Consider the following 26846-nt stretch of genomic DNA (forward strand, 5'->3'; position numbering starts at 1 on the left):
GGAATGTAACGCATTTTGAGAGAGGACCCTAATAACACGCGAGCTTGAATGTAACTCATTTAAAGAGAGGGTCTTTATAACACGCGAGCTGGAATGTAACTCATTTAAAGAGGGGTCTTAATAATACGAGGGCTGGAGTGTAACTCATAGAAAGAGGGGGTCATAATAACATGCGGGCTGGAGTGTAACTCATTTAAAGAGGGGGTCTAAATAACACGCGAGCTTTAATGTGAGGCATTTAGAGAGAGGACCTTAATAACACGCGAGCTGGAATGTAACGCATTTAAAGAGAAAGTCTTAATTACACGCGAGCTGGAATGTAAGACATTTAAAGAGAGGACCCGAATAACACGCGAGCTGGAATGTAATTCAGTTAAACAGAGGACCTTAATAACATGCTGGCTGAAATGTAAATAATTTAAATAGAGGGTCTTAATAACTAGCGAGCTGGAATGTAACTCAGTTAAAGAGAGGACCTTAATAACACGCCGGCTTGAATGTTACACATTTAAAAAGAGGGTCTTAATAACACGCGAGCTGAAATTTAAGACATTTAAAGAGAGGTTGCGATTGCGCTGATGGAACGACGACTTATGTAAAATTCGATGCATTTATATACTTAAAGGCCAGTTATATTAACAATCTAAAAAAAAAAGATCAGGATATGTAATCAAAGCGCTGTAGGCGCTGAAGGCCTGTGGCTAGGTTTAGTGTGACGTAAAATGCATTAACGATATTTTTTCCGAATTTTTCCCTTTGTCCGAATTTATACGGATTGGCCCTAGCGGTTGAGTGCAGAAGCTCAGAGACTGTAAGACAAGACAATAGTTGTGTATATACTACAGTGTACATAGACAGTCGAGGACAACACGATACTGGTTGTGGGAACGATAACATTTTGTTCAACTCTACAGATCTTGTAAAGGTTTGTCTACATAGGCGGTGAAGCTATACAACAACAACAACAACATGGCCGCAAAAAAACTGTTATTGTTGGCGTCAAATAAATTACTTTCAATAGCCTAAAATAGCTTTCTATTACATAATTAACAGATCAGGAAAACACAAACACTTCCTTTGTAATGTATATACAAAAGAAAGTCCACTTCAGCCCAAAGTCTCACTTTTGCCGGTAGAGCCCCGGTCAATCCCGGTTTGCTAACGCCGGAAGTTTTTTTTATTGATTTAGTATGTGTATGCATTATTATAAACAGGTTTATAAAAATCAAGGCTGCAGCTGTATTTTTCAAAAAGTCACAATTGATAGTCGATCATTAAGTCATGGCCATCCTACATAAGCGGTGAAGATATGTGGCTGGGAACGAGATTATGATTAAATCGCACTCAGTGACCCAGTGAACCAGTTTTTTTCTCGGCATGCCCCATGTTCACACTGAGCGTAGACATTATGTAGATACAACTTCTGACAAAGTTTGGGAAAGATCTGATGAAAACTACTTGAATTAGAGAGCGGACACCATGCTGAATGTTTGAAACGCACTAAGTGACCCTATGCCATAGTTTTTTGCCCGGCATGACCCATGTTTGTCTTGACCTAGACATTATCCGGATGCAACTTCTGACCAAGTTTGGAGATCGGATTAGAACTACTTGAATTAGAGAGTGAACACGAAAAGTGTTACGGAGGACAGACAGACTGACAGACGGACAGTGCGAAAACTATATGCCGCCCGTTGGGGGCATACAATATATTTTAATGTATCTGACATGGTGTGCAGAAACAACAATATTGTAAAAAAAATATTCCCTTCTTATACTTAATATATTATCTTTGGATGACAGACTGATTGGAAAAAACAACACAAGATACACATTGTTGATATTGTGTACTCAAATTCATGCACATAATTAAAAAAGTATGGTATTTATTCTTCGAAGAGAAATCACCTGTTAAGTCTGGATTAAAAAATCTTATCTGTTAAAAAATGTCAATCACAACACAACATGAACACAATATATTGTACATATTATCATCCACACAGAGTCCAAAGTGTCAGTAAACTTGGTAGGCTCAGGTTGCATCAGGGTTTGCCAAATTCACTTGTAAAGATCTGCATTAATTAAAATAAAAATGACTGATTAGAAACCTTAAACAAACACATAAAAAATACATATCACCAGTAGATACCATAGGCTTGTCAACAATTTATTGAAATTGAAAACCATGTCATGTTTTAGTTTTGCCTTAATGCTTGTTTAACTTACTCTATGTGAAAATAACACAAGAAATATTTTTTAAATTATATAATCAAGACGAAAAAAATAATATTGCTTGGTACATTATACAATCTGAACCCTCAAGATTTGCATAGTGAATAGTATATTGTCAATGTTAAGTATTAAAAAATAGTATCCATACTTAACACCATAAAGGTAAACCATCTGTGTTGGGAGAATAAAGCGCACCCCAGTTAATATTTTCACGGATTTCTTTTTAAATATTTCATTATTTTAAATGGGATAAAGTCGAGAGCCGGCTGATTCGTGAGAGTTTTCTATAGGTATCATGATTTTTTTTTAAACAAATCAGTATTTTTTCAGAAATGTGCAATGACGCGCTTGAACGGTTAGAAAAATGTCGGATCCGTGTTGGGACTTATTACAAACGCGCGATTGTACTTTACTGAAAATTACTTATTTGTTAAACAAAATCATAATATCTATAGAAAACCCTCACGAATGAGCGAGCTCTCGACTTTATCCCATTACAAATGGTGAAATAATTTAAAAAGACATCCTTAAAAATGTTATCTGGGTCGCGCCTTATTCTCCCAACACAGATCTTAAAGTCACATGGTATACATGAAGGTGCAGTGTTAACAATGCAAGGTGTAAATCATATCAAACCTGCTATTTGGCAGCACATCATTTAGTGTTCGCACTCCACTTTTGCCCAATCTGTTTTTCATGAGGTTGATTTGGCACATCCATCTTTTAGCCCTATATCATGATAGTTCATCATTGAAACTACCAGGTAGTAGGTTCTGCCCCTGAATAAATAAAATATAGCAAAATATTTATGTATGATTGTGTTATAGTTGAAAATAATATGTGACAATGAAAACAAAGGTCTTCTGAAGTATTGAATCTCAATACAATCTTAACGATATTCCGATAGTCCAGAAACATATTTACTGAGAACATTTAATCAGTTTTCTTAAGCTGCAACCTCTTGGTCATGTCTGACAATTCATTGAAAATATGAGTTTCAAAACCATTACCACATATTTGTGTAGTTGGTCGTGCTTTATGAGAAAGATATTTTTTCTCTCTACTTTCTTTATTTGTTGTTATGAATCTTAGATCATCATTGCTTTCATGTTAAACTTGATCATGAACACAACCATTAATATTGACATCCAAAACTATAAATTTTGACAAAAATAGAAACATTTAAATATGCACCAATACAAAAATCAAATATACATTTTAATTAAACATTTTCCTTATATATGCATTAATGCTATCATTTCGCATGGAATTGTCATCGCTAACCTGTCATTGTGAGATTGCACAAAGATTTGCAACATAAATTTGATATTTGTTTTTAATACAACCTTGCTCATTTCACAGTCTGTTAAATGTAATACAATAATTTTAAGTACATACAATGAAAGTAGAATACGTCTAAGGGAATATATGCCCGTAAATTGTTCAACGAAATGTTAATATTGTCATTATAGAAAAGTTCAACAACAAATGATAAATTGAGAAGTTTTTAAGATTTTGACAACTACCTAGGCAAACAGACACATAAACAGCGTCTAAAATCATCGTTATTATCGCCAAAACGGCTCATACAAACATCATGATTGGTGTAATAGATTCATTAAACATGAAATATCATCCTTTAAGACCAACTTTGATTTTGTTTAATGAGAAAAACAAATGAAAAACTTATTTGAATTTACCTTTGACAAAAACCAGGAAGTTTATCCGAAAATTGTCACTGTCGCCTGTGCCCTACTGTATTCATTGTTATTAAAGCTGAGGTTAATTTAAACCATGTAAAAATCAAGTGAAAATACGGAAAATTAAAGTTCCACTGACTTATTTTCATTGGTTTAGATTATAGTTCAACGTTAATGGCAAACAAGTTGTTATTGTTTTGACAAAGTCCGCGAAACGGTAGTTAGAGACCGTCAAGTGACCAACTTATCCTCGCATGAATATGTAAACAATAAGAACTATGTCGTAGCCAATGCTTAACAATTTTTTTTCAATAATATTTGTTTTTAAATATATTGAAGTTCAAAGTAAATCTATTATTAATGGCAAACAAGTTGCTCTTGTTTTGACAAACTCCGCGAAACGGTAGTTTGAGACCGTACAGTGAGGAACTTATTCTCGCATGAATATGTAAACAATAAAAATCGTAGCCAATGCTTAACAATTTTGATTCAATAATATTTTTTTTACACTTTGTATGACACTGTCATGTTATATAGTGATGTTCTGTATTTACAAGCAGGGTTATTGAGATCTGCAAAGAACTACTTTTATTGCGCACGCACTTATTAAGTGGTAAATCGGAGTTATACAAATTTGGTTTTGGCAGCCAGCCAAGTCAGCTCGTCTCAGAAATCGGTATCAGTACTATGGCCTAGGGGCATCGCCCCAGGCCAAAAACTATGTCGTAGCCAATGCTTAGCAATTTTGCTTCAATAATTTTTTTACACGTATTATGACACTGTCATGTTATATCTACGTTAGCGTTACCGATCGCCGAAATCGCCATTGGCGATTACAATTCCTAGCTGGCGATTAAAAAAAAGATTTTCATGAAATTGGCGATTGAAAAAAAAGACCCTATGCTTTACAAATGCACACTCTAAATGCCTGTTTTCAGGCCGTATAAATCGTCAGAAACATCGCTAAGATTTCACAGATAACACCCTTACCGGAAAGGCCCCAGAGGATAATGACGACCGCCTAGGTCGATAATCCATATGGCTAACGTCTTAATTGGTCACGCTTTACACTGCGACCAGACTTTTCGAACATGTAAGTTACTTGGCGATTTACATGATAACTGAATCACTGAAGCGTGCCGTGTAATGACCTATGCTATAGATGTTACGATTCAACGTTTTCGAATCAACCTGTACCGAATTGTCATTAAATCAGATGGGCGGAGTTATGGCATTGACATAGCCACTATAAACTAATTTCCCAAGAAATAACGATTTTGATTGGCTAAAAAAGTAGATAAGAGTAACTTCCCTTTACGGTCGCTATGCGACTTGAAAGACCGATAAAGAAAGTAAGTTGCAGATTCCGGGGAAAATGGATGCTGCTTGTGAAAATGGAAAGTCGAAGCAACATAAATTAACACAATTCTTTAGAAAAGAAAGCGGACAGAATAATGTAAACTCAGGGAATGACCGAATGTTAGGTTCGCGATCGGAGGACGTCAAAAATAGTTCAGAATCGGAAACGTCTACCTGTCAAGTCTCAGGGTTTCGTCGTGAGTCTCACGGTTTTTGACATGCAATGACGGTCTCATGCTGACTAAGTAATTTCTCACGCATTTCTTCAAAAACAAAAAAAATGAAAAAGTAATGTTTGGATTTTATAAAATGTCGTATAATTACTACCGAGACGGGCGGGCTGTTTTAGTGGTTTCAAACCTAAAAACCACATGTGCCGAAAACTGTTTAACGGTGTTAATGTATCATTACCACTACGCCTGGGTGTCTATGTAAACAAAAAAATCGGCTGCAAAATGTCAGCAAGTGGCTCACCAGCAAAGAAAAATTTTCAAGCAAAAAAAAGTCTAATTTCAGACAAAAGTAGTCTTAATTTTGCTCCGGAAATAGCCCCAAAACGCACCACAGACAATCTAGGATCCAAAACTTTTCAGGGGGGACATGCCCCCGGACCCCCCTAGATTTGGCGACTAATTTGTTTTCCTTAGCGCCAACCTAGTATATAGTGATGTTCTGTATTTACAAGGCGGGTTATTAAGATCTTCAGTGAGTCTTCGTATTTAAGCGTAACAATAATGTTGAATTCAATATGCTACCGACAGGAAAGAGAGAACATTTTAGATTATTATTAACGGAATGTTATGCCAGCTTCCGAAAATGACGGAAATCAAAAGTCATTCGCACCCAATGTTTTTTGACGAGTAAAACATATTTGAACTATAAGATGCACCCTACTTTATTCGACGCCAAAACGATTATTTATCTTTTTTCCGGAATCCAGTGAGTCTTCGTATTTAAGCGTAACAATAATATTGAATTCAATATGCTACCGACAGGAAAGAGAGAACATTTTAGATTATCATTTACGGAATGTTATGCGAGCTTCCGAAAATGACGGAAATCAAAAGTCACCCGTGGACTATTGCCGAAGACTTATGAGTCACTGGTTAATAATTTTGCATTATACCACGATTTATAACAATTGCACATTGTACACAGCATTTTCGACAGACTGCGTTGCCTTTTTGTGATATCCCCGTACAACCATTTTCGGATCACCTTAAGGGTTTTCAGACAAAAAATATCAGCTACGCTCAAGACAAGATAATGTTTTGTTGTTGTATGGAAAGAAAACAAATCATTTCTACAAAGCAATGTAGCTTTTTTGTAGTTTACCAACACCTTATGGCATCTGTTATGCACCACATACAGAACTGCCCGCAATGTTTTAATTATGTCAAACTTGACATTAGTAAATATATGATATACTCTAAAATAGTTGTTATAATGAATTTAAAACGTTATAACATATATGATCAGGTGGACGTTAACTTTAAATGTTCATTAACTGTGACAGATCTTGAACATACGGGAAATAAGTCCATATTTTTTCTTCAACGTCCTTTATACATTTGTTAGGGCTTTGGGACGATAGGTCCAGTAGTTTGTGGTTAAAGGGTTTTTATGAAGCCTTAATATGTGTATTCTGAAATTCGTTTGGAAAATGATAACTTATATGTTAAAAATAATTTCAAAAAATAAGTACAAGTAACCAGTAATAACATTTTTATTTCTGTATAGTATTGAAGCAGATTAGAGAAGACCCAGTTTTGTAAATCAGTGTTTTTTGTACAAAACATTATTAGCACGTTTGAGAAATGCTAGGCCTCGTGTTGTATCCATAGTAGCAGACAAGCAGTTGTTTTGAAAAAAGTCAAACTTTTCCTTTTAATTTGCTTGATTTAGGAATGGTAGAATTTTGAAATGGTAAAATACACCAATGTTATCAAGATTCCAATAAATAAAGATTGTGTGTACCGTTCTTATTGTTGATTTTATATTCTATAAATGTGTCGTTGCATATGTAAACAAAGTGTGCCCGCATACTAGCTTCGGGTATAAAATAATGTATTTCCGTGACTGATAAAAACAAGGTGGTTATTGAAAAACGGCAGTAGGGAATACATGTATGTTATATCATATTCATGTCGATCAGTCACTGAGTATAGTCAATGAATGTGAAGTTTCATATAAAAATGCTCTATAACTTTAGTCTCTGAATTCAGATAAAAAGCCACCAAAATGCATGATTTTACTTTTCATTTTCAAAATTTTCTAGAGGGAGGACCTTCAAACCCCCGATTTCAGGAAGGGGACAACCCCTCCCCCACCTACCGCTTCGCCACTTCGTTGCTCAATAACAAATGTGGATGGAAAAATTCGCACCCCATTTTCAAAACTCTGGCTACGGGCCTGATACTGGGTGTAAATGCTTGTCGACCCGATAAAGATATATGCGCGCTCGTTTAATTATTTAGTACTTTTACGTATGATATACTGTTTATCCCACATATTGAAACGGGAGGGGATTTATATAAATGTTATTCATCCGTCTGATCGTAATATATACGTGTCCTCTTAACCTCTCATCTTCTTAATTCTTTTAGATGCTTTAAGAAACATGGAAAAAAGGTTTAGCTCAAAGTGACCACTGCAGACGGAATGAAGGAATAAGCCAGTCATACAAATGGAAATTAATCTGATGACGTTTCAAAAGTTTAAGTCACGCTGATTTTAAGCCTTGGTGAAACTTGATGGCCAAAGGGACAATGTCGAGGCCGCTGCATATCTAACAAATCCTTAGAGTTATTTTCGTTAATATTGGCCAAATGGTCCAGTCATTGAGGCAAGAATACGTCGTTCTTCCCGAGGCTAATCTCGAGTTCGCTCGTAATTGTTTGGATATCATGGAGGGAGATTAACATGGAATATGTTGTGGCACAACAATTTTAAAACGATCGTTTTGTATCGCATTTTGTATCGCGTAAAATCTATGTTACCAGACCACATCAAAAGTTGAAATTTGGGCTATTGCTATAAGGAATACATATTTGTATGTGTGAACTTTTTTTAAAGAAATATTTATCGAAATAGTCGTTTATTTTGAGTATTTATGTTCCTTAAACTCTTGAAGAACTAGGTTTGGGCAGACTTAGAAAATACAATGTATGCAGAAGGGATATAGTTCATGTACTTATTTATCTTTGGAGAGTGCACATTGGCTCTAATTTTTATCCCATGATGCAATTTAAGTATCCGTTTTTGTGTCAGTTTTGTATGTCCGCTCGATATACCCTCTTCCCTTTTGGGGAATAGAATATACATGAACAAGGTTTTGCTTAATGTGATGATTGTATGGGTCGCGTACGTCATCACGAGGTCAAGGTCACAACTGTTTTTACAGAAACTTTTGCATTATTTAGAATGTTTTATTATAGTAATAGGAACAGTTTTAGTCTAATTACCGATATTTATTAAACAAGAAATGTAAAGAACTAAAACATCTGGAAGTTATTTTTTTATAATAAGTAAGATAGTGTATACTCTGGTTGACTTTGCCATTTTGTGTATGTTTGGACATTAACAAATTGCAAATCATGTCCAATTTTAGATTTATAGCTTTTGAATTAAACATTTCTTATAATTATGTGTAGTCTAAAACCGTTTAGTACATGTTTGGAATGTTTGTCTGTCTCATTTTTAATCCGACGTTTGGTATAATGTATAAATCACTCATAAATAATGTGGGTGGGCGTAATTATTTTTTTCTTAATGTGCTTAATTCAACAGCGCCTTTTAGATTTGATGTTTTGTGCACCCCAAAGCGCGTGTAATTATACCTAAAAGGAAAAAGAGAAATAGAGAAAGCGTTGAAGTGAGGTAGAGCAAGAACTGAACTGAGTTTCAACATTACTGAGATGAGTTTCAGAATTAAGCCATATTTTATAGAAGACGGAGCCCGGAGATTTTAGAAAAATTAGTAAAATATATTTGTATTATTATAATACGACTTGACATTTTTTTCAAAGTTTACTGATATCATAGCTATACAAAAGCAAGTGTTACCTTCTAAATCAAAATAATTCACTAATGCGAACGACAATTTATATCAGCATTGTGAATTGTGTGTAGTTCATAATTAATATTAATGAAATACATATAATTTACTTTAACCAAACAAATCCGCCATAATTTCGTTCGATTGGCTAGTCATACGTTCATATATAGATGTCATGCGGGGGCCAGCTTCAAATCTACAATTATCAGGTAGATAGTATTTATGCCTTTTGTCCAAACAAAAATAAAATTCAGGAAAGCCACGAGTAAGCACCCCAACAACTTCTACGATTCCTTCTGATGGATTGACGCAGGCCAGAATAGGTGAACCTGATGCGCCGTGTTCCATAAAGCAATGCATCAGTATTAAATGTGGAGAATCGTGGCCCTGATAACCTCTTTCCACCATCGAGCTATCATATCCCCGCAGCAAGCCTGTCCGGAATTTGTCAATGTTTTTGCGGAAAACAGTGTGTGCACAATTAATTTCGTGTGAATTGCTGTATAAAATTTGGCAACTGTTCTCAAAATGCTTATTTGAATTTCCTGGGTGACCATACCCAATCAATGAAACAGTGTCGACAAGATCGACTGGCTCTTTTCTAAGTGTGAGCTTTTTGGGCAACATTCCATCGGGGTGAGGTATTTCTAGAATAGCAACATCCAGATCTTCATAGAAATAAAAACTCTCTGCGCTGAAGTTGTAGTGCCTGGCCGATGGATCGAACGGATTATCACTAAACACAATAGACGCTTTTTTTAATTTGGAAAAGTTGTGTTCTCCACATTTCCTTGGGTCTGTAAAAGGCACACACACTATAATGTTGGCTATCATGTGCAATTGTAAATACAAAACTTAAGTTCTTGTTTAAACTGTAAAACGACACACATTAATAGCATACAAGAATACTATATATACCATATTAATCAGCTATATGTTTTATCTAATATATAATAAAGTATAAACGAATTAATAAAATTCATATTCTATGCTTGCGTTGCATAAATAGTGTGCAGTCAAGTGATGCCACTGAGTAATCTAAAGGCAGCTAGCACATTATAACCTCCATGTATTTTTGCAACACACAGATAAAGCATGAAACGACTCATTGCGCATTTACCTATAATTTCCATAACAACATGCAGAGCAGTTACTATGCATTGTTTTCCCACTCTAAATCCGGTACCAACCACCTCGTTAGATCTGACAATGGCTCCTACTGATAACATCTTATCACGGTAGATATCCATCATACACTGAGATAATGTATTGTCTTTCTCCTTCTGAAATAAACAAGACAAATAGACTTACCTTATTACCTTTACACTAAAAAAGCAAAATATGTCTTTCTCGAATTCGGCAATATCTCCATTTAGTAAAAGTAAATGTAACCATTCGACTTTCGTCAAGTGTAGCATTCCTTTCAGTGGCGTATTTTAAACGCAGTTCTTTGCTTTATTTACACACATATGTTGTATGAAACGTTTGATTTTAATTTTCTTTCCTAAACAAATGTGTTCATGTGCTAGATTAAAACTTTACACATATGGTTCGACATGGTACAACAAATGAAATTCGCCTTATACTATTCGTACTGAAAAATTGTTACAAAGAGTTAACAGCAGTCATTATCAATAGTTTTCTATCTAAATGAGAATAATTATAACATATAATTCAACTATTTCAAAGCATAAAGAATTAATATTTCTGGCAATACAATATCCCAAGATCTACATAACACACCTAATAATGAGTTTAAATGAGAAAAGTTTAATAGCTAAAGTAGTTTTGTAAATCTTTGAAGCAGCATGGATTGATTTGTTTGACAGAAAACGTGTTTTCCAATCACCCAAAAGTGTTCAAACTGAAATAATACATATATATCTTTTACCTTCAAAATGCCACGGTCACCGGATGGTCCTGAGATACAATGGTCACTCTCTGAAGCATAAGAAGAAGATGCTACATTGATTCACACCTTGCTACATCAAAGATTTCAAATATTCATTCATATGAGAAATTGTGTTAATAACATATAGAACGCAGGCAAATACATTACATATCAGGTAATTGCCTTGGAGTAAGTCACACAAGCCAATACTTAATTTCCTTACCTTATATTAAGCCGTGCCATTAAAATATTTACCAACAATAACTTGATTAACTCATTTTCACAGAAAAAGAATTTTTTGTGTTTGTGAAAAAAACTTATAACAACTGATATGAAAGGTTGGTAGGAATATTGTGACTACCTCTCAAAGCAGACGTTTTAGATAAGTTTTCATTGAATCCATCATCTTTAGACGTTGAATCCAAATCTGATTCGCTGCTATGTGTGCGTTTTGATGAGCTAAGCTGATCCTTTGACGAGCTCCTATAAGCTGGAAAAACAATGTTACGTATAGAAATGAAACAGTGTTGTATATGACGTAAGTGCCCATCATTCAGCCCAATACAAAAATGTTTGCTATGAAAACTTACTGCAATTCATTAAGACCGTGTAAATTGTAAAACGTTAACTGTTACAACTAAGTTGTATCCGTGATGAAAACAAAGACATTAAATTTAATTATCTTTTCACTAATATATTAATGTCGTATAATAAAATAAGCTTATATACTTATATACGTCATTTGTATTTATGTGTTTACTTCGTCCACGTTTGTCCTTTACATAAAAGCTTTCTTTTATATTTTAAACGATTATACAATGACTTGAAATCGAAGGTCCTATATAATATGTATACATTTATGTTACAGTATGCCGTTATTGACCAGGAAGTGCCTAGTATGATTTATACTATCTTTGCTTTTAGGGAATAGTTAAGTTTCATAAGGTATAATTACTTTCTTATAAAATAAACATATGATTTTTTTTGGATTATACTTTTCAATAAATAGTTAAGAATATGATGACTATCATTTTAGTCGTATAGACACGATAAGAAGAGCAAAAATAAGCTCGTGCTTACGCCAAATGACCAATTTCATAAATAACATATGGTAATATATGCATCACAACGGATTTTAAAACGAGTGACTATATATTCGTACTTTAATAATAGCAAATATAACTCACCATGCTTACGTTTCCTCCTTACACGACACCACACTCCGACAATTACTATTCCAGCAAAAAAAAGTGTGCCAAAACCTAAACCTATGCCGAGGTGTAACGTCTTTTGGGCTCCATGTTTGTTTAGTGAAGCTGTGGTTCAAGAATATAAAATTCTGTAATCAATTTATGTGCCCGAATTATACAGCATTTCTTTATTTCGTTTGTTAATGGTAAAATGTTGACATAATCCATCTCGTCATTATTTTTAATTTCCTTTGAATTCGGACGTTTGGCATTTTATATTTTGAAAAAGTTATACCCTCATTCGAAAGAACATGATTGCACATACATACTTCAAATGATCGGTGTATTTGAATATACGCTAAAGACTTAGCTTACCTGCGGACATTGGTTAAATAAAACTTGAACGAGATTATGTAGAGACAATCAACATACAAATTGGAAAGTTGAAGTTAAATGTATACACACTTGTAGTTTTTGTTGTAATAATCGTCGAATGAAGAATACACTCTGTGTCTCTGTTTGGTAGACATACACGTCCGACGTACATCAGAGCGTCACATTGTGTACAAGGCCGGCATTTTTCGTTTGCAGACGACATATTTGAAAACGTCTGACCGGGCTCACAATGTTCGCAGACGGTGTCAGAGTTCCCCGTGGCTGAAAAATATATGTTACATAACATCACGCATGCATAATGCTTCGTCATAAAGAAAGGACTTTAATGAAAAACAAACGACGAAAAACAGAAAAGAAACACAGAAGCAAACAAACCCCTTGATAACCCGTTTATTGACAGATGAAGTGTCTTCATACCGCATTTAAATACTTGTGCTATTTTGAAAACACTGTGCTTTAACTTCATTTTATTGTGAATAAAAATATAACATACTAATTTACACAGAATAATATTTACCTAATGCTTTTACCCCGCGCCCTTCTTCACACAACTTTGCCCTTCGACACATGCCATTGAATCCACTCTCTCGCCAAAATCCCGGCTTGCACTCACATTGTATGTCTGTCGCACTCGTGCAGTTGACAGTGATAATTTCCGGTTGATCGTCAGGTGATTCATAATTCGTATTCGGACATACGGAAGAACAAGGCTGGCACCTTTCGGCCACACTAGATATTGCTATGTAATATCCATTCGGACACGGGCTGCAAATCGCTGTTTCATAGTCCAGCGAACAGTCTCTTACAAAGAACTTTCCTGGTGGGCATAGGTAGCATATCAAACCTTTTTCTGTTCTATATGTGTTCGCCGGGAGGCCATTCACGCAGTTGACAATCGCACACAGTGCCAACAGTACACATTCTTTTATTGTCATTATTGCTCAGTTTATTTAGGTGTCCGACAGTAGTATAAGATCAAGAAGAGACGAGATTCAAATGTCCCTATATGGTCTTGTTGCACTGATAGTAGCATCTAAGGTATAAAAAATAATAAAATATTTACTGAAATGAAAGCAGTTATCATACTGAATAATATATTCCGTAATTAAACAGTTGACACTAATGTGAAGCCACGGTTTTTAAATGTTTGTTCAACGGTTTACGGTGAATCGATTTCATTATTTGTTAAAATGTTCAGGTTGCACTAAACAAGACATCCAAAAGGCCTAATGCACATATGGAAAATTTGTGCATACAGTATTTACACACTAAATAGTTAATGACGATATAAAGAAAAAAAGTTGCATGGTCGATAAACATTGGGGATTTATGCATGATAGTTTACACATGATACATATGTACTGATAATGTAGTTTTGTAAAATATACATATTCATCAAGTATTATACAGTTCATATTTATAATAGTATACCTAACCGTATGCAAATGTTAATATAATTATTTCTGATATGGAACGCCTCTGTGTTTGAGTATAAGATTACGATTCATTTACGCACATATGTAATGGTACTAGCCGTTGCTTGCTTTCCTTACGAAACAAAAATATAAAAGAACAAAGGCATGCCAGTCCAATACATTAAAGGAACTATTTTGGGCCATCTATGAAACCAAATAAAGATGGTCAAATTTGATTCTATATTACTTTTCATCGTTGCATAATTTAAACATTTATGAACACAAAGTGTACATTTGCCAAAATATATGTGGTCTATTTCATTTATTTCATAATATAGATATATGCAACCATATATTATGCAACCATCTGCTTTTGATTGCCACGATTAATATAAACCAAAGATGGATCAACTCTCATTGATTGACAGGTGTCTACTTGTCATCCGACGCACATACAGCATCACTTACACATCTTTAAACTTTCATGTATATCATTTTCAGGTTAATATAGATCTACATTTTGTAATAATCATAGAATCTAACAACATAAAACCATTTACTGTTAAACTATAACCATACAAAATAAGTTAAACGGAATGTTGTCTTAATTATGATTTAATTATAATGTTCCACCTTGTGATTTCACTTTTGGCGTTGCTTGTAATAAATGTTAATTATTCGCGATCACGTTATACACTCATGACCATTAACATACGATATTCTTATATTAGAGGAAACGTAAGCTTGGGAAACCAAACAAAAGTTTTGTATTAGGAAACCAAACAAACTGTAATCAGTAAACAAATATAATATATACAGTTAGAATAGTATTTCTGCATAATCCGCTTTAAATTTAAAAGTATAGATGTTTATTACCATGAGTGTGTCACTTGTAAAATCTTGTTTGATATACCGCCAGTCATTTTGAAAAGTTTGGCTTTTGTGTCAGCCAACTTAAACTTTTTACCGTTTAATTAGTGACTTTAATTATTTTCGCTATGTCATCACTTATTTGTCACGTTTCGATGTTTTGTCAGCTCCTTGTAAACTGTTTTCCAGCAATTTTGAAATGTCTAATATGTCACTGTTGTATTAAAGATTCATAAGATTGGTATTACGCAATTATAATAATTTGTTCCCTTATCAGAAAGGTTTCTGAAAATCTAATTAGCTTCAAGCATAAAATAGTATGTCAGGTTTCTACAAAATTAAATAAAATGTTATGATTTTCGATAATTTTGTTCGATTTGTACTTCATATATCTACAGACTAAATCGTTAACCTTATGTGTTACTTATATTCTAAAGCAAGCAAGAGTTCATTGTTTCCAATTGTTTAAACTACTGATTTTAATTAAATACAAGACAATAATTGTTAAACAATGTTAGTTAATAATCTGGATTCAGTATCGCCAATGATCCGTTGTTTGCAATTAAAAATATAACGTTTATATAAGCACCTTACATGTTTCGTCAATCTATTTTAGCAAATGTCTACTTACATTGTAATACATATCACACGTTGGATTGAGACATTCTAGAAGTGAATGGAACAAGCGATAAAACATTGTAAATTTTTATCAGAAAATCAAGAAAATTGTACGCTAATGATATCTATTTAACTTTGCTCACAGTGTAAACATTAACAATCTAGAACAACAAAATTAAACAAATAATAGATGAATATTGACTAGACTGTGTTAACATTTAAACATACAGAACACATAGAATAACTTACATTAAGTTACAAGTCTTTGTTGGTGTACGTGTTTCGTTGATTGAATAACACAGGCCTATATTGGATACCACTTCACCTTCCATCGCCATAGTTTAAAGTGTTATACTTAGTATCAGTAAGGCTTTACATAATCGCATAGCAACATTCCGTAAGTTGTTCATAAAGTTTCACGTACCCTTGTATAACCGCCTTTTAATAAAAACAGCACATCAAATAACTTACTCCGTCTATAAATTTAAATTAATAACTTTCAAATCTGTCAATGCAACTGCGTTTGAGCTTACTAATACACTTCAATAATGGGACATTCGATTTATGGCAGTTCTATATCTTTAATATCGTTAAATACCCACATACGATCTTTTATCTGACACCGCGCCTTATGTAAGTTACACGCGTGCAGTCGTTGTATATTTCGCTGTCTACTAAATGCTGTCAGATATAGCTTACATTAACCCAGATTTATTTCGTTACCGGCGATTTTAACAATTGTGTTTGACTTAAATACGCAAATTACTATTATAGTTGGTTTTATGGATACAATTTTGATAACAACAACAACAAAGATAATAACAGTAACAAGATTTATATGATACATAAAAAAATGAATAATAATAATAATAATATGAATACTAATAATAATACTAATACTAATACTACTTCTCATAATGATAATAATTATAATAATAATAACAGTTGTTATTACTTTTTTAATGACTATGATGGAATCAAGTAATTAACAAGGGCTGTTTGTAAAACATGCATGCCCCCCATATGGGCTGTCCATTGTAGTGGCAGCCATTGTGTGAGCACGATTTTTGTCACTGTGACCTTGACCTTTGACCTAGTGACCTGAAAATCAATAGGGGTCATCTGCGAGTCACGATCAATGTACCTATGAAGTGTCATGATCCTAGGCAAAAGCGTTCTTGAGTTATCATCCGAAAATCATTTTACTATTTCGGGTCACCGTGACCTTGACCTTTGACCTAGTGACCTCAAAATTGATAGGGGTCATCTGCGAGTCATGATCAATCTACCCATGAAGTTTCATGATCCTAGGCGTATGCGTTCTTGAGTTATCATCCGGAAACCATTTTACTATTTCGGGTCACGGTGACCTTGACCTTTGACCTAGTGACCTCAAAATTAATAGGGGTCATTTGCGAATCATGATCAATCTACCCATGAAGTTTCATGATCCTAGGCGTATGCGTTCTTGAGTTATCATCCGGAAACCATTTTACTATTTCGGGTCACCGTGACCTTGACCTTTGACCTAGTGACCTCGAAATCAATAGGGGTCATCTGCAAGTCATGATCAATCTACGCATGAAGTTTCACGATCCTAAGCGTATGCGTTCTTGAGTTATCATCCGAAAACCATTTTACTATTTCGGGTCACCGTGACCTTGACCTTTGACCTAGTGACCTCAAAATCAATAGGGGTCATCTGCGAGTCATGATCAATCTACCTATGAAGTTTCGTGATCCTAGGCGTATGCGTTCTTGAGTTATCATACGACAACCACCTGGTGGACGGACCGACCGACCGACCGACCTACCGACCGACCGACCGACCGACCGACCGACATGAGCAAAGCAATATACCCCCTCTTCTTCGAAGGGGGGCATAATAAAACTTGCTATGAATAATCGTTGTTTATTCTATAACTTTATTGCTTACCATCCGATATTTTTTAATTTCTGTGTGATATTTATTTCATGAGAAGTACTGTTTATGTTATGCTCACATCATTAAAACAATAGGTATACTGTTGTTATTTGAAAAAGCGAGTATGTACCGGCAGTGTTAGTAACAACGGTTTTTATTTGTACACTATGAATATTTTGTACAAAGCTCCTATCGTTGTATTTCTTAATGATTTACCATGTTAATGTTAATGGCTCTGTGTGTTCCATTTGCTAAAAATTCTTCAAAAAACTTCAAAACAATAAAGAGATAGGGAATGTAGTTCTGGCGTTTTAACACGAATGAACATAAATACGGACCTTGAACATATTTAAAACGTATTTCAGGAAACAATTACAAAATATGATATATGTGGCACTTGATGTTGGAGTTGTTGTGAAAGCGATATTCTAAGTGTCTATCAAAACATATTTAGCGTGTCGTTACACGACTTCACACAACATAATGCAACCCAATTTGACACGAAACGACTTTGAAATACCAAGGTCGTATGTACCGCTAAACCCATCCATAACAAAAGCACAACGAATATTTTACAAATCTTACCAAACGGTTCAAATGCTTGCCCCGAGATGAATCATTTGGGTTTATGAAGTTAAATATCAATGGTTGAGTACCGGTATTCACACAGTACCCTATGTTTGGATTTAAACTATTAAATCGAACAAAATGAAATTTCTGCTTATGTCACGTATGAACAAATTCACATACAAATGGGAATTTCCCATCAGTTTACATTTCTTGTTTACACGAAGTATGGTTCTGCTGTAGGATAGAAAATTATTTGTAATTAAAACTCTTCTATCGTTTATTTTCTGGCACTACTTCTTCTGCGCTTGTATTTCAATTGTAAATTCATCAACATTTTCTCTGTTTCAAAAATGTAAAAAGATCGTATATACTCGCTTTAAATCAAGGTATTGATGGCTGACTAACCACGTCACATGAACATGACTCTTTCGTGTGTCTATTGATTGTCCTTGACACATAAGGTAGATTTAAATTCTTTATGCATTTTACACATTGAAGAAAACGTTTTGTCCAGAACAAACCAGTTCCTTGTAATTTGATAGTGAGTTCCACTCACTAGAAATGGTTTGAATAAGATCCTTGTATACTAGAGTTATAGGCATGGGGAAAAGAGCAAAAATACACAAGTGTTGTTCAATTTACAGCTTGTAAAACGCATACAATTGCGTGCGTGCGTTCTAACATACAAAATAAATAATCCTTCCGCTTGACATTGAATTAATTAAACAGGTAAGATTGACCATGAGCAATAATTTCGAACTTGAGATTTAACCAATGTTTTATAAAGACTGATCACACATCTCAAAGTCACTTGTGCTTTATATATTTACAATCATTCAAAAGAAAGGTACATGCTGTACATAGAGAATAATAGGTTAGTGTTGATTATAGATCAGGTTTATCATGCGAGGCTTAGAAAACAAAAAGCACGAGCCTTGGCGAGTGCTTTTTCGTTTTCGTGCCGAGCATGATAAACCTGATCTATAATCAACACTGACCTATTATTCTATTTATCCCACTTTTTATTCAGTAAACTTTTTTTATTTAAACAAAATAAGTTTTCACGAGTGTTTGTCGTACTTTGATAATGACTGTAGTGTAACCAAGGTCCGCGTTCCAAAAATAACCGCTGATCAAATAATCATTTTTTTAAATCAGAATATCGTTCTGTAACAAAGTGTCGAGCGTTATTAATTACAATTTTAATCATATTGAATTGCAAATCTTTAAGTTTTATGATATCAATATGACATTAAGTTGTTATATACAAGGAACTACATTTGTTTACAACGTAGCCTAACACCACACACAATTCACTTTCGATGTCAAACTATCGAGTCGATCACGAGGTGCACATTATTTGCTTCTTTGTTATAATATGTGGTTATTTCGTGACGAAATAACAAAGATTACTTGGATTTAAGCTAATTATATACATTAACATTTTGAATGTTGAAAGTGGCACCAAAGAATTGTGAGGCAAAGTTGTTCGAACGCTGGTGAACCGTGAAGTGACTGGGTGGGGCGAACATCAAGATCAACTTGTTCGACGGTAGACAGTGGTTGTCTAGGCTGCATTTCGGCCATAGTTTCGTTGCGTGAAGGTGTACAAGAGGAACTGTTGGATTGTTACATTTACTGGACTGAGCAAGAATGAACACTTTTGCAGCTGTTCAACAGATATGTTGGAATAATTGGTTAAGGACTGGCCATTTTTGTGCCCTGTTATTGCCATGGTTTCAGTGGGTGGATATTTGTATTTCGAAATTTTTGGACCAGGAATTTGCGAACTGAGTGGTTCGTTATTCTCTTGTGCTTGAGAAAGCCGGAGTCTTTTGCCATGGCCTTCAGCATCTGACCTAACTTGTTGACACCCAATTGTTGACGCAAGAATCACCGGGATGCAGTGTCATTTGTGCGTATTGCCAGGTAGAAAAGATGCTTTGAAGAAAAATCAGATGGATGCATATCCGAGTACAGCTTGTAAATTAACACAGGATTTCTTGGTCCAGACGATTGTTTTCTACGGTCAAAGGGGAGCAACTCGCACTGACTTCTTCAAAGGGGAGCAACAACAACAGAACCTATTTGCATAGTGTTAAATTTACCTAATACTTGAGGTTTTAATAAAAATAAATGACAAAAAACACGTTTTTTTTTGCTACTTTCCTTTGTTTTAAGGTCATTAAGATTGACAAACATTTGAGATTGTTTTTATTATTGATGCACTTGGCAAACACAGGTGACGAGGTGCGTGGGAAAAAGTAGTCCCGGTTCGGCAGTTGATGACGTCATTTCGTGCCATTGATTATAGCCTTGCCGTTGATTATAGATGAAATTTAATAAACGGGGCTTTAATCAACCGATTTCGCTGTAAAAGTGGGATAAATAATTGTATTCAATACACACATCAATTCATATATATCACATATGTTAAGAAAGAACCTACTAGTAATGACTCCTGCGGTGACGAAGCAAGAAAAACGCTCTTTTCCGAAAGCCGCTGGGTGAGCTGATATATATTAAATAATTATACACATTAATATACTTGATCTAAAACTAACACTGACAACACATGCCCGACATTATATGTTCCGCTGGTAATATTTTTGTAAGAATACATTTCCTATGAAACCATATTTAAATATCGCGAGCGTCTCAATCCACGTCACTAGTGTTTTACTTACACAAATCAATTAGTTTGATTTTTAATGTCCGATTGCCATAATATAACAACATTTCAAATAAATGTCGTACTCTTAGCACACTCCTAGCACGATACAAATTCAACTCACAAATGTAATTTAAATGGGATTGATTTAAATAATGGCGAGATGGTCTTGTTAAACGGTGTAATATGACGCCTCTATTAATACTACGATAATCGCTCTGATCTATCTACACCAGTGCACACCTACCCTTATCAAATGCAAACAATCTCGCAAGAAATGTCTTCAAATACTCACGTTCCGCTGTCATTTGTACATACACTATACACAAACCATGCACTAACATGTCACATGAAGTCTAAATGAACTGAATATACAGAAACATATAAGGCCCTTAAATATGACTTTTTACATGAAATGGTATTATACCTTATGTCACATCCTTGAGGACAGCTTTTAAGCTCCAATTTACAATGTACATAGTGAGCTTTTGGAACCGCCCGTATTCTTCGTGCGTCGTCAGACGACAGTCGTCTGTCAACGTTTTAGTCAAACCACATCTCCCCTTAAACCTCTTGGTAAATTTTAACGAAACTAAATGTGTATGACCCTTAGGCATCCAATTGTCAATTGTTTTTAAATGATATCAGTCCGATGCACATGGAAGTTAAAAGAGCTGTAAATAGATTTTTGAAAAAAAATTGCTATGTAACGGCAAAGTTCCTTTTCATATTTGGTGCGTAACATCGCATACATAACCTCCACATATTTTTAATTTTCAAATCTTGCGCATTTGGTCAAAACTAGACGTGCCATATTTTTTTGAAAATTGTACGCCCATGATATATAATAAAGCTTTTCTCACCGTTCACACACACATGAATACTAAATAACAAAATTAAAGAAATACTAGGTCCATATTGACTATACGATGTAAATAGTTTTAAACATATCCCCCAATTACCTTGAGTCGAGTGGTTAAGGAAACTACTAAAATAATTTCTGAATTAATTCAAACAACGCCGCGATAAACGCTGTACCTTTAAAGATCTATTTAATTCCCGTTCAACCAATGTCAAAATTGTTTATTTACAGCGTGTTTAACAACGCAAAGCCGATAGTTCCATAAACACCCGCAAATGACATACACTACGCTTGTTGTTTACCTTGAGTCGAGAGGTCACATCTGAAAAGCGAGAGTACTCGATTGCAATCGGCAGGAGGTCAACAAAACTTTGAAAATTCGATTCACTAAACAAATTTAGAGAAACTGAAAGATTAATTTAATTGTTCTTATATCTTCTATTTACCATTTAATAAATTCCTGTTTTATCGGTCGTTCTTTTTTTTTGAGAAACATTTACACGAAAAAGTGCTCAAGAGTTGAAAAAGAAATAACGTTCGCAATATCATCCAATCGGGACAGGGCTTACCCACTGGACGTGTGTATATCGTCATGAAACCTATTTTCGCGATGTGCGTTCACAGATTGTTCCATGCAACATTTTCTAGGAATCGTGAACAAATTAAAGCATTTTCATTCAAATAAATTAAATACATGAATTTGTTGTGTTTAAACAAGCGCAGTGGTCTGCAATTTATGTGCCAGTTTAATGAAGAATACCGAAAAAATGCAAGAAATAGGCATAAATTTGGATTATTTTAGTTGAAGTAAGATTGTTAAATACAATTAATCTGTTTGTTTTTTTCCTTATATTTGTCGTGTCTGTAATTATTTTCAAGCGTATTTATATTAATATAACAAAATACTCGGAGCGCATGCGTGTGACGTCATCACGAGAGCCGCGTTATTAATGTAAACATAGTGATCGACTTTGGGTCATTCTCGACTAAAGGTAATTGGAGTATATAGAATTTACGTTAAGTTGTGAATTTTAGTTGGTGTTTGTTTTTCCTTGATTGAATCACACAGGCCTATAATTAATACATGCTCACGTTCAATGGTCTTGATAAAATAATTAGCAATTTTATACTCAGTATCAGTTCAGCTTTACACAATCACATAGAACTATTCCGCAAATTGTACAATAAACATAACGATTGATATACTTATCCTTGTATAACAATCTTTAAATAAATAAAATCTAATAACTTACCGGTACTCCGACTATTAACTTAAATTAATTAGTTTCAAATCTGTCAACACAACTAAGTGGTTTGCTTTCCAATTGCTTGTTTAATAATGGACATTCGATTATGCTATTTATATATCTTAAATATCGTTTAAGTACCAGGTGCAGAGTATAAAAATACTTCAGTAACTTTTATGATGATAGTATAAAGACCTCTACAATAATTGTATTCATATGATACCAGTCCTACGTCACACCGCGTGCGTGGTACAGGTTTGTACCATTTTGATAACATCATTGATTTAATTAATCATGCTTTATACCAAAACATACCCATAATGTATGGCATTCACTTAGAATTATGAATGACGTGTGTCTGTAAGTTTAAGAAATTTCGCAATTGTTTAAATATAGATAATAATATCGTTCGATATGTATTTTAAAATAAGACTACCTGTAGATTAAGATAAGATTACGAAAAAAGGTTATCAATGTCGGACGATATGTAACGTTTGTATGACACTGCTTTGAAACGCGGCATTTTCCTCGTAGTCAAAGATAATCTGTACAATTTAACATATATAGGCATAACGCTCGAACGATTATACATATTTGACTTGAAATATAAAGTATGCGAAAATAAGACAAATCATTAGAATCAAAATGACTGTCAAAACAAGAACAACAAATAGCCGCAAAAATGTGCTTGTTTTATCCGTAAGATTTAAAACAGTGTTGTATTGTTAAACGTGAGGATTATGATTTCTGTGGCATTGAATACTGTTTTCGTATCGAACACCAAAACTGAATCAACTAACGTAGTAACATCATGATTTAAGTAAACATTGATTTGATATTAAAGTCTATTCATTAATTCATAAGTTTTTCCGTAAAATAATTAAACCTCATGTGTATTTGATTTTCGTTCAACATTTATGGAAACGAGTTCTTAAGAACTTAATGTGAGTTACTTATCTTTAAACAAAACCCCTCCTCCTATAGAATTGAGGAGTTGCGTAGTTAAGTTATTTGCTACAATCACACTTTTTATAATTGGGGAGCTTGCATAGTTAAGTTATTTGCTACAATCACACTTTTTTGAATTGAGGAGCTTGCATACCGATAGTTATGCTATGTGCCACAATCACACTTTTTATTGAGGTCTATATTCTAACATCGAGAAAATAAAGTAATAGAGTTGTTGCTGTTAATCCAACACAATCTATGCCCAAAACATATTAAGCAAAGACATATCACACACATTTTAACATGCTGCTTATATCTCGAACAGAATGAGGACAACATGAACTAGTGAACACCCTCCGTCGATGTGGAATAGTTTTGTTTGAAAATTGAAATAATGTGGAAATCAAGGAAAAAACAATCGCCAATACTTCAAGCAGTGCCTTTTTTACAGTATACGCTGAAAAGCGATTTATACAACACGTACTTTTAGAGGCGTTTTCTACACAAACACACACATTTCAGGAATAATCATGTGCATTCCACACAAAAACGAAAGAAAAGCACAGGGATCAGAATAGTCAGATGTTAGAACGGCAATGTCTACCTCGTATATTGTTTAAGCAGTTCTGTTTAAATGTATATTGATATTCCCAGTCGTCAACGTTAGAGTAAAGGTTAAGTCGCAAGCTGTGACATTAACATGATCAAACATTAGGGCAGTGCCAGAACGCTCGACTTTCAGTGCTCAAAGACATGCAGATACAAAACTGGTGATCAAACAAACAAAGGTGCGTTGTTAAATGTTTAATTAAAATGACATACTATGTTTTACAGGGCATGCGCTGCAACAAAGACATTAAAACATGTTTTAATTAACAACGTATGATGCGTAAAGGGTCACATAAACTTTCAACAGAACGTGAGAACTATCATCAACGAAGAACAACAGTGAACAAAGCTCGTAGCATATACATGCAATATTGTTTTTACTATCAAATTCATTAGAAATTGAACTATATTAAACACATTCATACACGAATGAATTTCATGTGGATGAACCGTATTGTTTTATGTTTTCATAAAAACTAAAATTCATGTGTTGCGCTCGAAGAAGTATTGAATATCAACAAGAAGCGAGAACATTGTGAATTCAACGGATAATAAACAAAATACCATGCTTAAAAACGTGCCTGTGTACTAACAAGATAATCAATAGGAGTGCAAAATGGCTTCATTACTGAGCACTAACAACATAAACAATAAACTAGTATGTGCTAAATTGCCAATTAAAATAAATTGGAAAGAAAATTCCACAAGAACAGGTGTTTCAATCAAATTTGTATATTACTTGAGATTACAACCATTTAAACAGCTATACTATAAAACTGTTCATATATTACCAATTTTATATATTTATAATAAAAAATGAAATTTTGACAAATGAAGCCCTGTATAGCTTGATGCGTTTATATTAATGGCAACTTTAATTACTCGATTAGTAAGGCTTATACACATTTATGTATTTAGATAAAAACGTAAAAGAAACACGTTAAACATATTATATAACGAATAAATAATTAAATTACATAATTATAATAGCAAATACAAATTAACCAAGGAACCTTTAATCTACGTTTCGTAAGTTTTTCATGTTATGTTCTACCATTATTAATTAGCTTGAACATTCTTATGAAATATAATACAAATATAATTAATACGTATGTAAAAGTTACCTCCATAATTAAAAAATGGCTTGATTTATATGCGATATATATACTCACATAGTGAACATAACTCAAAATAAAAACACATTATAAACACAACTGAGAGAACATTTTATTTGCGCTTAAATCCGAAGTTCAGCAATCACAACTATAAACAGTCGAAAAAAAACACGAAAAGACGTGACTTAGTGCTCAAAGCTCTCGAAAATGTGCGAACAAACTTTTGAATTTGCCTTTATGAATACATTACAAAAACGTCATGTGTCAAAACGTATTGACGATATCCACACATGAGTGTGGCCAGTATTAGAAAAAGGTTCCCTTTGTGAGACGCTCTAAACATTTTTGTTAAAATATAACTTGAAATTTCAATAAGACTATAACCGAACGCAACTTATAAAAGGTTTTCGCCATCACGTAGGTCATTATTAATACAATTTGTGATAAGCAGACACGTACCATCTCGAGTGACAGGATTAAGAAACATTAAAAAATATGCAACGAGATATATTGTTAAATGTCTTATAACGAAGAAAATGCATTGGTGCATGCGTGTATTGACATTATTGGTTAACACCATAGCACAACCTCATTGTTTGTTTAAATACCAAGAAAAAGCAAACATTCTTTCGGGTGCATTATTTTTAGCATTTAAACATGTGCTCACCACATACATTCTTCTACTCTAAAACAAGGGCTGTTTGTTAAACATGCATGCCCCCAATATGGGCTGTCAGTTGTAGTGGCAGCCATTGTGTGAATACGTTTTACAAGATAAGATCTTGTTTACAGTTTGATACATCAAGTTACATTTTTTCACAATTATTGTAACAAAGTTATGAAGGATTTGTTTTTAATCAGTCTATATTTTGCATTTTAGCCTTTTTATTTTGTGTGCTTAATTTAAAGAAAATAATACTACATATCGAAATAAGATAGACCTCTATTCCCATGATCTCTTATATTCTTTATTTGCTCTAGTCATTTTGATTAAAATAGATACACCTACATTCTTATAGAGAAAGCACATCATAGCAGTGGTTTTTTTTATTATTGAAAGGGTTATTTCAACTCATATGCAATTTATTTTGTTAAACATTGTCTTTATATATCCCATAATTGAGGTTTTATCAAGCACAAATTATATTAAATTTATATATTACTATAAAGAA

General features: G+C 34.0%; 1 protein-coding gene and 1 long non-coding RNA gene across 5 annotated transcripts in view; one reads left to right on the top strand and one right to left on the bottom strand.

Annotated features, from left to right (window-relative positions):
* LOC127845077 (uncharacterized) overlaps nucleotides 1-26846 on the top strand; it is an 83265-nt gene that overhangs the window by 17638 nt on the left and 38781 nt on the right. The gene's annotated exons all lie outside the window — the stretch shown is intronic.
* On the bottom strand, nucleotides 9272-23089 carry LOC127845056 (uncharacterized). Of its 4 annotated transcripts, XM_052375696.1 has the most exons (9): nucleotides 15978-16382; nucleotides 15742-15776; nucleotides 13343-13858; nucleotides 12895-13086; nucleotides 12427-12555; nucleotides 11601-11729; nucleotides 11240-11289; nucleotides 10469-10631; nucleotides 9272-10145 (listed from the first exon to the last, which is right to left on the bottom strand). In XM_052375696.1, exons 3-9 carry the CDS (start codon nucleotides 13758-13760, stop codon nucleotides 9460-9462), a joined length of 1767 nt encoding a protein of 588 aa, XP_052231656.1. In that variant the 5' UTR covers nucleotides 13761-13858; nucleotides 15742-15776; nucleotides 15978-16382; the 3' UTR covers nucleotides 9272-9459. The 4 variants fall into 4 exon arrangements, with proteins under 4 accessions (XP_052231656.1, XP_052231655.1, XP_052231657.1 ...); XM_052375695.1 differs by lacking the exons at nucleotides 15742-15776; nucleotides 15978-16382 and adding an exon at nucleotides 23009-23089; XM_052375697.1 differs by lacking the exons at nucleotides 15742-15776; nucleotides 15978-16382 and adding an exon at nucleotides 20672-20890.

Source organism: Dreissena polymorpha, chromosome 9 (genome assembly GCF_020536995.1).
Source record: "Dreissena polymorpha isolate Duluth1 chromosome 9, UMN_Dpol_1.0, whole genome shotgun sequence".
In the NCBI taxonomy this organism is placed as follows: Eukaryota; Metazoa; Mollusca; class Bivalvia; order Myida; family Dreissenidae; genus Dreissena; species Dreissena polymorpha.